The sequence below is a fragment of the Panulirus ornatus genome, chromosome 32 (assembly GCF_036320965.1).
Source record: "Panulirus ornatus isolate Po-2019 chromosome 32, ASM3632096v1, whole genome shotgun sequence".
NCBI lineage: Eukaryota > Metazoa > Arthropoda > Malacostraca > Decapoda > Palinuridae > Panulirus > Panulirus ornatus.
Window position 1 is genome coordinate 3540667 of NC_092255.1, and position 12500 is coordinate 3553166.

Sequence of the window (12500 nt, forward strand, 5' to 3'; positions counted from 1 at the left end):
GGTTCCAACAATGTTGTACGGTTGCGAGGCGTGGGCTATGGATAGAGTTGTGCGCAGGAGGATGGATGTGCTGGAAATGAGATGTTTGAGGACAATGTGTGGTGTGAGGTGGTTTGATCGAGTGAGTAACGTAAGGGTAAGAGAGATGTGTGGAAATAAAAAGAGCGTGGTTGAGAGAGCAGAAGAGGGTGTTTTGAAGTGGTTTGGGCACATGGAGAGGATGAGTGAGGAAAGATTGACCAAGAGGATATATGTGTCGGAGGTGGAGGGAACAAGGAGAAGAGGGAGACCAAATTGGAGGTGGAAAGATGGAGTGAAAAAGATTTTGTGTGATCGGGGCCTGAACATGCAGGAGGGTGGAAGGAGGGCAAGGAATAGAGTGAATTGGAGCGATGTGGTATACCGGGGTTGACGTGCTGTCAGTGGATTGAATCAAGGCATGTGAAGCGTCTGGGGTAAACCATGGAAAGCTGTGTAGGTATGTATATTTGCGTGTGTGGACGTATGTATATACATGTGTATGGGGGGGGTTGGGCCATTTCTTTCGTCTGTTTCCTTGCGCTACCTCGCAAACGCGGGAGACAGCGACAAAGTATAATAAAATAAATAAATAATATATATATATGTGTGTGTGTGTGTCAGGGATCAGGTTACAACATCTATGTTTCCCTTCCGCCACTCAGCTTTTGGAACTCTTTTAATCACCTCGTGTCTCTCACTCAACAGGTGTGGGCGTGGGGGCCCACCACCACCCCGCCTCTCTCTCTCTCTCTCTCTCTCTCTCTCTCTCTCTCTCTCTCTCTCTCTCTCTCTCTCTCTCTCTCTCACTCACTGAGCTCTCTCTCTCTCTCTCTCTCTCTCTCTCTCTCTCTCTCTCTCTCTCTCTCTCTCTCTCTCTCACTCACTGAGCTCACTCTCTCTCTCTCTCCCCGTCACAGGAGCTCTTCCGTAACGACCATCGCGTGACGCTGTCACTCACACACCTGACAGTCTCAGCCTCCGGCCGTTACCGCTGTGAGGTGATTGCTGAACATCCTAGCTTCCGTACCGAGGCGTCCTCAGCTCACATGACTGTCCTGAGTGAGTATTACTGTCTCCCAGCTCCCGTACCGAGGCTTCCTCAGCTCACATGTCGGTCCTGAGTGAGTATTACTGTCTCCCAGCTCCCGTACCGAGGCTTCCTCAGCTCACATGACGGTCCTGAGTGAGTATTACTGTCTCCCAGCTTCCGTACCGGGGCGTCCTCAGCTCACATGTCGGTCCTGAGTGAGTATTACTGTCTCCCAGCTCCCGTACCGAGGCGTCCTCAGCTCACATGTCGGTCCTGAGTGAGTATTACTGTCTCCCAGCTCACGTACTGAGGCGTCCTCAGCTCACATGTCGGTCCTGAGTGAGTATTACTGTCTCCCAGCTCCCGTACCGAGGCGTCCTCAGCTCACATGTCGGTCCTGAGTGAGTACACGCCTTTCCAAGGTTAACCCCCCCCCCCCCCCTTCGGCCGCTTCATATGCCTAGGTTCAGCCCATTCTTAGCACGTCACCCCCTGTATACCACATTTCTCCCTACATGTCCATATCATCCAAGCCTGATCTATTCTCTCATACATACTCCTCTTAATAACTCACCTCTCACTCCATCAACCCTCCCTCTTTCTCTCTCTTTACCTCTCAGCTCTCATTCCATCAAGCCTCTCTCTCTCTCTCTCTCTCTCTCTCTCTCTCTCTCTCTCTCTCTCTCCATCAACCCGCCTCACACCATATATTACCCTCAAAACATATCACTTCCAACCTAACCATCCTCTTCTGTACACTCTTTTCTACCCCTTTTCTGTACACTCCTATCCACCCTCTTCTGTACATTCCTATCTACAGCCCAGGCCTCGCGTCCACACAACACCGTCGGGCCCAGTATACCATCCAACATGCCCATGTTTCTCCTCCCGGGGCAGCGACCTCTGCACCCATTCCTCAGTGCTCCCAGCACCATCGCCCCCTGACCCACCCTATGGCACGCGGCGTCTCCCACGGTGCCGCCAGCTTTCACGTCCACTCCCAGGTGTGCTGTGAAGAAAAACACTCGACCTCCTCCAAGTTCTCTCCATTCAAACATTCCCTAGCCCCTCCCCCCCCCCTTTCAAACTAACCCGTCCATCCTCACTGCTTAACATAACTCAAAAGTTTTTTTATTCACATTTACTCTCAACTTTCTCTCTCTCTCTCTCTCTCTCTCTCTCTCTCTCTCTCTCTCTCTCCTTTCACTCTACCAGATGCCATTATAACCCACAATTAGACGACAACAACAACAACAACAACAACAAAGAATGTTTTTAATACTAGGGTCTAAACCTGACCTTCGCCGCAGCCTCCCTGACCTTCGCCGCAGCCTCCCTGACCTTCGCCGCAGTCTCCCTGACCTTCGCCGCACCCTCCCTGACCTTCGCCGCAGTCTCCCTGACCTTCGCCGCACCCTCCCTGACCTTCGCCGCACCCTCCCTGACCTTCGCCGCAGTCTCCCTGACCTTCGCCGCAGTCTCCCTGACCTTCGCCGCACCCTCCCTGACCTTCGCCGCAGTCTCCCTCACCTTCGCCGCACCCTCCCTGACCTTCGCCGCAGTCTCCCTGACCTTCGCCACACCCTCCCTGACCTTCGCCGCAGTCTCCCTGACCTTCGCCGCACCCTCCCTGACCTTCGCCGCAGTCTCCCTGACCTTCGCCGCAGTCTCCCTGACCTTCGCCGCACCCTCCCTGACCTTCGCCGCACCCTCCCTGACCTTCGCCGCAGTCTCCCTGACCTTCGCCGCACCCTCCCTGACCTTCGCCGCAGTCTCCCTGACCTTCGCCGCACCCTCCCTGACCTTCGCCGCAGTCTCCCTGACCTTCGCCGCACCCTCCTTGACCTTCGCCGCAGTCTCCCTGACCTTCGCCGCACCCTCCCTGACCTTCGCCGCAGTCTCCCTGACCTTCGCCGCAGTCTCCCTGACCTTCGCCGCAGTCTCCCTGACCTTCGCCGCACCCTCCCTGACCTTCGCCGCAGTCTCCCTGACCTTCGCCGCACCCTCCCTGACCTTCGCCGCAGTCTCCCTGACCTTCGCCGCACCCTCCCTGACCTTCGCCGCAGTCTCCCTGACCTTCGCCGCACCCTCCCTGACCTTCGCCGCAGCCTCCCTGACCTTCGCCGCAGTCTCCCTGCCGCACCCGCAGTCTCCCTGACCTTCGCCGCAGCCTCCCTGACCTTCGCCGCAGTCTCCCTGCCGCACCCGCAGTCTCCCTGACCTTCGCCGCACCCTCCCTGACCTTCGCCGCAGCCTCCCTGCCGCACCCGCAGTCTCCCTGACCTTCGCCGCAGCCTCCCTGCCGCACCCGCAGTCTGGATGAATAATGAAAGAGAAGTTTGTATTGGTGCTGAAATGTGTGTACATCCGGGCGGGACTTTTGGCCGGAACTTAAATTAGCGGCGCACTGAGAGAGCCACATTTAACCCGGGATTTGAATTATTAAATGAAGCAGACTTTTAGCGGGAACTAAAATTAGCATCTGCAGGATTTTACTTTATGTATCTGTGTGTGTGTATATATATATATATATATATATATATATATATATATATATATATATATATATATATATATATATATATTCCTATGAGTCCACGGGGGAAACTGAAACAGGATAAGTTGCCAAGTGCACTTTCGTGTCATAATCACATCATCAGGGGAGACACAAGAGAGAAATATAACAGTCACTTGATATACAACGAAGAGACGTAGCTAGGACGCCATTTGGTAAACATGTGATTGTCCAAGACTGGATAACGAGGCTGTTACTTACAGCAGGCCATACAGGAATGGGTCGTGTTGCGCGCTGGGTCACACACACAGGCCGGGTCACCAGCTAACCCCAGACCGACCCCAAGCCGTGGTAACGAGCTCGAGCGATAGTTTGCAAGCGGGGGGGGGGGGGGGGGGGGGGGAAATACCCAGGTCAAATCACCTCGTTTGGGTCGTTCCCCGACCTCCTCTTAACAGTCGTTGGCTCTCGTTATTATAGCTGTCGTCCCGCCTGGTCATAAATACTAATAAATACTAATAAATAAATAAATACTAAATGATAAATACTAATGATAAACAAACGAATAACATATATATATATATATATATATATATATATATATATATATATATATATATATGTACACTCTAACAGTCTATGTCAACATTGCAACGACAGTGTATAATGAAGAACAAAATAGAAATACATTTTCATACAAAAAAGATGAGAACGTTGTAGCGTGATGTATAATACAGTAGCCGGGGATACGCCTGTCCTCACGCCATGTTGTGGTGAATGATGTATAATGAATAATGAATCATTATTATTATCATTATACAGTATACCAATACAGGCTTAAAGTAACCACAGAACACTTTATAATTTCAATACCCTTTGTTATGTTGTACAAAGGTAGGTGTGTGTGTGTGTGTGTGTGTGTGTGTGTGTGTGTGTTCTTTCAATGAAAGAAATGTGCAGCGGGAGTGTTAGGTTAGGTTAGGTAGGTTAGGTTAGGTTAGGTTAGGTTAGGTTAGGTTAGGTCAGGTTAGGTTAGGTGGCTGAAGCTTTTCTTTCAGACTACAGCGAGTGAAGTCATGGGTTTACTCTTCAGTGAAGGAAATGCGAGGGAAGAAGCCCCTCTCTCTCTCTCTCTCTCTCTCTCGAAAACAATGAATTCCCGGCTTACTTCATCCTTCACAGAGAGAGAGAGAGAGAGAGAGAGAGAGAGAGAGAGAGAGAGAGAGAGAGAGAGAGAGAGAGAGACTCTTTTTCTCTCTCTTGAAAACAATGAATTCCCGGCTTACTTCATCCTTCACAGTGAGAGAGAGAGAGAGAGAGAGAGAGAGAGAGAGAGAGAGAGAGAGAGAGAGAGAGAGAGAACGTGGAAATATCTTGTTATCTCTGAAAGCGTGGGGGGGGGGGGGGAGAAGGAAATACTTTGTTGAGCGCTGAATTTCTTTTGTTTTCCCGTCCAAGATGTATATATACATATATATTTTTTTTTTCATCTGTTTGTGTTCTGGTCTTATCCCTGGTCAACGACCATTTTCATTGTTAGTCTAAAAATGCGAATCTTAAACGTAGTGACCTTTGAGCTTCGTGGTATTTTATCATTCTTTATTTATGAATTATTTATCTTTATCTCTTCTGATTCTCTCTCTCTCTCTCTCTCTCTCTCTCTCTCTCTCTCTCTCTCTCTCTCTCTCCATACCAATACACAAATCGCAATTTCCATCATTCTTTTTTTTTTCAATTCCATATAAAACAAGTCTATAAATTTAAATCATTGCACAACTGCAACATTTGGGTAAATAATTAAACACGTTACAATTATCAATTATTATATTTCCTCAAGACTCGGGGGATCTTACAAGAATATCCGCCCATTTTTATAACAAAATTTTTTTCAATTATTTACTTCATCCCAAACTCAAAATGTCACTAACAACACTGAATATATATATATATATATATATATATATATATATATATATATATATATATTTTTTTTTTTTTTTCTTTTTTTGTCGCTGTCTCCCGCGTTTGCGAGGTAGCGCAAGGAAACAGACGAAAGAAATGGCCCAACCCACCCACATACACATGTATATACATACGTCCACACACGCAAATATACATACCTACACAGCTTTCCATGGTTTACCCCAGACGCTTCACATGCCCTGATTCAATCCACTGACAGCACGTCAACCCCGGTATACCACATCGCTCCAATTCACTCTATTCCTTGCCCTCCTTTCACCCTCCTGCATGTTCAGGCCCCGATCACACAAAATCTTTTTCACTCCATCTTTCCACCTCCAATTTCGTCTCCCACTTCTCCTCGTTCCCTCCACCTCCGACACATATATCCTCTTGGTCAATCTTTCCTCACTCATTCTCTCCATGTGCCCAAACCATTTCAAAACACCCTCTTCTGCTCTCTCTACCACACTCTTTTTATTGCCACACATCTCTCTTACCCTATTATTACTTGCTCGATCAAACCACCTCACACCACACATTGTCCTCAAACATCTCATTTCCAGCACATCCACCCTCCTGCGCACAACTCTATCCATAGCCCACGCATCGTAACCATATAATATTGTTGGAACCACTATTCCTTCAAACATACCCATTTTTGCTTTCCGAGATAATGTTCTCGACTTCCACACATTCTTCAAGGCTCCCAGAATTTTCGACCCCTCCCCTACCCTATGATTCAATTCCGCTTCCATGGTTCCATCCGCTGCCAAATCCACTCCCAGATATCTAAAACACTTCACTTCCTCCAGTTTTTCTCCATTCAAACTTACCTCCCAATTGACTTGACCCTCAACCCTACTTTACCTAATAACCTTGCTCTTATTCACATTTACTCTTAACTTTCTTCTTCCACACACTTTACCAAACTCAGTCACCAGCTTCTGCAGTTTCTCACATGAATCAGCCACCAGCACAGTATCATCAGCGAACAACAACTGACTCACTTCCCAAGCTCTCTCATCCCCAACAGACTTCATACTTGCCCCTCTTTCCAGGACTCTTGCATTTACCTCCCTAACAACCCCATCCATAAACAAATTAAACAGCCATGGAGACATCACACCCTCCTGCCGCAAACCTACATTCACTGAGAACCAATCACTTTCCTCTCTTCCTACACGTACACACGCCTTACATCCTCGATAAAAACTTTACACTGCTTCTAACAACTTGCCTCCCACACCATATATTCTTAATACCTTCCACAGAGCATCTCTATCAACTCTATCATATGCCTTCTCCAGATCCATAAATGCTACATACAAATCCATTTGCTTTTCTAAGTATTTCTCACATACATTCTTCAAGCAAACACCTGATCCACACATCCTCTACCACTTCTGAAACCACACTGCTCTTCCCCAATCTGATGCTCTGTACATGCCTTCACCCTCTCAATCAATACCCTCCCATATAATTTACCAGGAATACTCAACAAACTTATACCTCTGTAATATGAGCACTCACTCTTATCTCCTTTGCCTTTGTACAATGGCACTATGCACGCATTCCGCCAATCCTCATCTCTTCATCCAGAACGAGAAACGAGTAAACACCAACACTCAGGGGAAATTTCAAAATATAATTTGCAGAAAACGGGGTGAGCGACTCCCCTCCCCCTCCCACACACAACACACACACACAACCGGTAAGTTAGAACACATCCACAGAACATGTTCAACCAGCAACACTACAGTTGTGTCAACCACCCCCCCAGCTGTAACGCGTTTAGAACGTCACTCACTAACACTGTAACGCGACAATAAGAGAGAGAAAAAAAAACGTGTAAATGACATTTGGTCAGGGGGTCAGACCGGGGCCAATAACTAAGTTTTTAAAAGAGTAATTCACACACACCCAGCGCGCGTCCACCATGGACGGCGCCGGCAGCCAGATGTTTTGATAAATCCAATTATTTGTGGTCGTCTGGGGGGGAGAGAGAGAGAGGGGATAACACCACTCCCCTTGATTGTTTGGGGTCCAGGTCCATGTGAGTGTGTCAACTGTCTCACACAGGCGAGGGGTCCAGGTCCATGTGAGTGTGTCAACTCTCACACGGGCAAGGGGTCCAGGTCATGTGAGTATGTCAACTCTCACACAGGCGAGGGGTCCAGGTCCATGTGAGTGTGTCAACTGTCTCACACGGGCGAGGGGTCCAGGTCCATGTGAGTGTGTTAACTGTCTCACACAGGCAAGGGGTCCAGGTCCATGTGAGTGTGTCAACTCTCACACAGGCAAGGGGTCCAGGTCCATGTGAGTGTGTCAACTGTCTCACACAGGCGAGGGGTCTCGGTCCATGTGAGTATGTCAACTCTCACACGGGCGAGGGGTCCAGGTCCATGTGAGTGTGTCAACTGTCTCATACAGGCGAGGGGTCCAGGTCCATGTGAGTGTGTCAACTGTCTCATACAGGCGAGGGGTCCAGGTCCATGTGAGTGTGTCAACTGTCTCATACAGGCGAGGGGTCCAGGTCCATGTGAGTGTGTCAACTGTCTCATACAGGCGAGGGGTCCAGGTCCATGTGAGTGTGTCAACTGTCTCATACAGGCGAGGGGTCCAGGTCCATGTGAGTGTGTCAACTGTCTCATACAGGCGAGGGGTCCAGGTCCATGTCAGTGTGTCAACTGTCTCACACGGGCGAGGGGTCCAGGTCCATGTGAGTGTGTCAACTGTCTCATACAGGCGAGGGGTCCAGGTCCATGTGAGTGTGTCAACTGTCTCATACAGGCGAGGGGTCCAGGTCCATGTGAGTGTGTCAACTGTCTCATACAGGCGAGGGGTCCAGGTCCATGTGAGTGTGTCAACTGTCTCATACAGGCGAGGGGTCCAGGTCCATGTGAGTGTGTCAACTGTCTCATACAGGCGAGGGGTCCAGGTCCATGTGAGTGTGTCAACTGTCTCATACAGGCGAGGGGTCCAGGTCCATGTCAGTGTGTCAACTGTCTCACACGGGCGAGGGGTCCAGGTCCATGTGAGTGTGTCAACTGTCTCATACAGGCGAGGGGTCCAGGTCCATGTGAGTGTGTCAACTGTCTCATACAGGCGAGGGGTCCAGGTCCATGTGAGTGTGTCAACTGTCTCATACAGGCGAGGGGTCCAGGTCCATGTGAGTGTGTCAACTGTCTCATACAGGCGAGGGGTCCAGGTCCATGTGAGTGTGTCAACTGTCTCATACAGGCGAGGGGTCCAGGTCCATGTGAGTGTGTCAACTGTCTCATACAGGCGAGGGGTCCAGGTCCATGTGAGTGTGTCAACTGTCTCATACAGGCGAGGGGTCCAGGTCCATGTCAGTGTGTCAACTGTCTCACACGGGCGAGGGGTCCAGGTCCATGTAAGCAGTTAAGGGTTCAGTCCCTGTTATGTCCTCACATGGACTGGAGTCCCCACATAACAACAAAAACAACAACAACAACAATAATAAAATTAATAATAATAAAGATAAATAATAATAATAAAATAATAATAATAATAATAATAATAATAAATAATAAAACTAATAATAATAATAATAATAATAATAATAATAATAATAAAACTAATAATAATAATAATAATAATAATAATAATAATTGTTCCTTTTTTGCCTTTTGTGAGAATATTTTAATGGAGATGTAAGAAAGAAAAACACCTCTGTAATCACATCCAGTTATAGCAAAAGGCAAAGAGAAATCATCATTATTGCAAATTAGACCAAAATCAAACAGGAGTTTACACTCACTCTTTTCAAATTTGATTTTTCAACAAAATCTTCCAAATTAATCCTACAAAATTTTTTAATTAAATTAATTCAATAGTTTTTTTTTTCTCCTAATCAAGTATATAAAAAAAAAAATATCAGAATAGCCATTAACATGTTTGAAAAAAGTGCGTATATGAATTCAGAACCTACGCAACGCTCCGGCGTAAAATACACAATGTTTATACAACGTATTTATTATAGGGAAGAAAAAACTGGTAATGGTGTTTTGGGCTGACAATAATAATTCATTGTATTAATTAATTTTTGCAGAAACTGATAATGGCGTGTGTGTGTGTGTGTGTTCGTATGCACATGGAGTGAGGTTATGTGATGAATGGTGACGTAAAGGGGGGGGGGCTATGGTAAATCTATGTGATGTGATTATGTGATGATGCGATGTCGAGTGATGTCACCTGATGCTATGTGATGACGTCACGAGATTCGTGTGATATGTGATTCAATGGCATTGTATATGTAGGATGCAGATGATGACATGATATGTGGGACCACATTATGTGATGGTATGTGGGACCACGCTATGTGAAGTGGGACTACATTATGTGATGGTATGTGGGACCACGCTATGTGTAGTGGGACTACATTATGTGATATGTGGGACAATGGTATGTGAAGTGGGACTACATTATGTGATATGTGGGACAACGGTATGTGAAGTGGGACTACATTATGTGATGGTATGAGGGACCACGCTATGTGAAGTGGGACTACATTATGTGATGATATGTGGGACCACGCTATGTGAAGTGGGACTACATTATGTGATGGTATGTGGGACCACGCCATGTGAAGTGGGACTACATTATGTGATGTGATGGGAAGTGTAGTTATGTGATGATGACTCTATGTGATGCGATGTCAGAGGAGACTTGACGAGGGTAATCACCTCTCACACAACTCCCTGAGACAGATGTATGACCTAATTAGGTGGATGACCTGACCTGATCAGGTGCATGACCTGACCTAATTAGCTGGATGACCTGACCTAATTAGGATTTAAGCAACATGGGAAGCAAAGTGAAATTATTATTAAAAGGGAGAACTAAAAGATTCTTGGTGTCAATGGGAGGTTTGGGCTCAACTCTATATGAAATGATTTCTTTGCTAACTTAAGGGTCAATACAACAATAATACTATAAAGAATATCTTAATCAGGAATTCACCAGAAAATTCTCCTGGATGCATCTATAAAGTGCCATGTGGAAATTGTGATAAGTTTTATATTGGTCAGACTGGTAAGGATCTTTCTGTTAGACTTAAGCAACATTAATATAGTATAAGAACGGGACAAGAATCAAATGCCTTGTTTAATCATGTTAAAAACTATGATTATTGTATTGACTGGAGTAACGCCATCTCAGTTATTAACTCTAACTCTATTACCACGAGAAATATCATTGAATCTTTTATCATTAAATAAACAAAGAATTATAATCTTAATATTAGTGATGGTCTATACAAACTGGATAACTTTATTGTTGATAAAATTCGTAAACAATTCACCTTCTTGTCCACATAATAAGTTTATGAACGCTCGTTATCTGTCTTGGACAATCACATGTTTACCAAATGGCGTCCTAGCTACGTCTCTGCGTTGTATATCAAGTGACTGTTATATTTCTCTCTTGTGTCTCCCCTGATGATGTGATTATGACACGAAAGTGCACTTGGCAACTTATCCTGTTTCATTTTCCCCCCGTGGACTCATAGAAATATATATATATATATATATATATATATATATATATATATATATATATATATATATATATAGTTTTGATGAGGGGGGGGGGGGTAGGTGGGGTGGGAGAGTAGGTCTTGAGGAGAGGAGGTGGTCGTTCACACACACGACCAATAAACCCGACGTAATAGCGTGGATTGTGACTCCCCAATTGCGATGGAAGGCGAGGCCCCGAGAACCGGAGGGGGGGGGACCTAATTGGCGGGGCCGAAAGATGACGATGATGGATGGCTGGACACACACACGGGGAGAGAGAGAGAGAGAGAGAGAGAGAGAGAGAGAGAGAGAGAGAGAATGTTTTTTTTTTATTTCCATTACCGTTCGCCGGTGCCCGCTTCAGCGAGGTAGCGCCCGGAAAACAGACAACAAAGGCCCCATTCGTTCACACTCAGTCAGTCTCTAGCTGTCATGCTATAATGCACCGAAACCACAGTTCCCTTTCCACATCCAGACCCCACAGAACTTTCCACGGTTTACCCCAGACGCTTCACATGCCCTAGTTCAATCTACTGACAGCACGTCGACCCCCGTATACCACATATTACACGAGAAATTCGGATGATTCTGGTATCCACCTGTTCTCAGTTATCTTAGCAAGGCATCTCTAACTAACAAGCTGTGCTATATTCAGATCATACAGAGCAAACACAAGAGGATTTTTGGCGATGCTTTTGCATAAGTGTTTACAAGGGAAAAAAATGATAATGGAATTACCATCATATGATTTTTCATTTAAAATAACGCGAGCAAAGACTGTGTGTGTGTGTGTGTGTGTGTGTGTGTGTGTGTGTGTGTGTGTGTATGTGTGTGTGTGTGTGTGTGTGTGTGTGTATGTGTGTGTGTGTGTTCTTACAATCATTAGTACCAGATGATGGTCTTCAACAATGCTGAACTGGTCGTTATAACTAGAATTGGACGACCTCATTGACCGCCCAGGCAGTTAACAACAGGCCTAACAACCCACCAAATTATCAACCAACCAGGACCGGTAAATATAACGGAGTAACGAACGGAATAACTGAAAAGGGTTGGAAGCAGCAAGGCTTTGGTGCTGGAAAATAACCAAAAATAAATAAATATATAACTGTAAAAATAAATAAAATTTATAAATGTAAAAATAAATAAATATATAACTGTAAAAATAAATAAATATATAACTGTAAAAATAAATAAATATATAACTGTAGAAAATAAACAAATATATAACTGTAAAAAATAAATACCTGTTGATTACGTAAATGACTTCAGTGGTGCAAGATAAATACATCTTATAATACTGCTATATACTAATATGAGTTTAAAAGTAAGACATAAGTTTATAAGTAAAAAAAAAGCCGTCTTCAACAGTATATATATATATATATATATATATATATATATATATATATATATATATATATATATATAT

At 45.4% G+C, this 12500-nt stretch overlaps 1 protein-coding gene across 1 annotated transcript in view; it reads left to right on the forward strand.

The window, feature by feature from the left end:
- The window catches only part of LOC139758992 (uncharacterized), a 146919-nt gene that overhangs the window by 65233 nt on the left and 69186 nt on the right, over positions 1–12500 (forward strand). Inside the window, exon 3 of the mRNA XM_071680872.1 lies at positions 939–1080. Within this exon, the coding sequence (XP_071536973.1) occupies positions 939–1080 (142 nt within the window). The remainder of the gene's footprint in view (positions 1–938; positions 1081–12500) is intronic.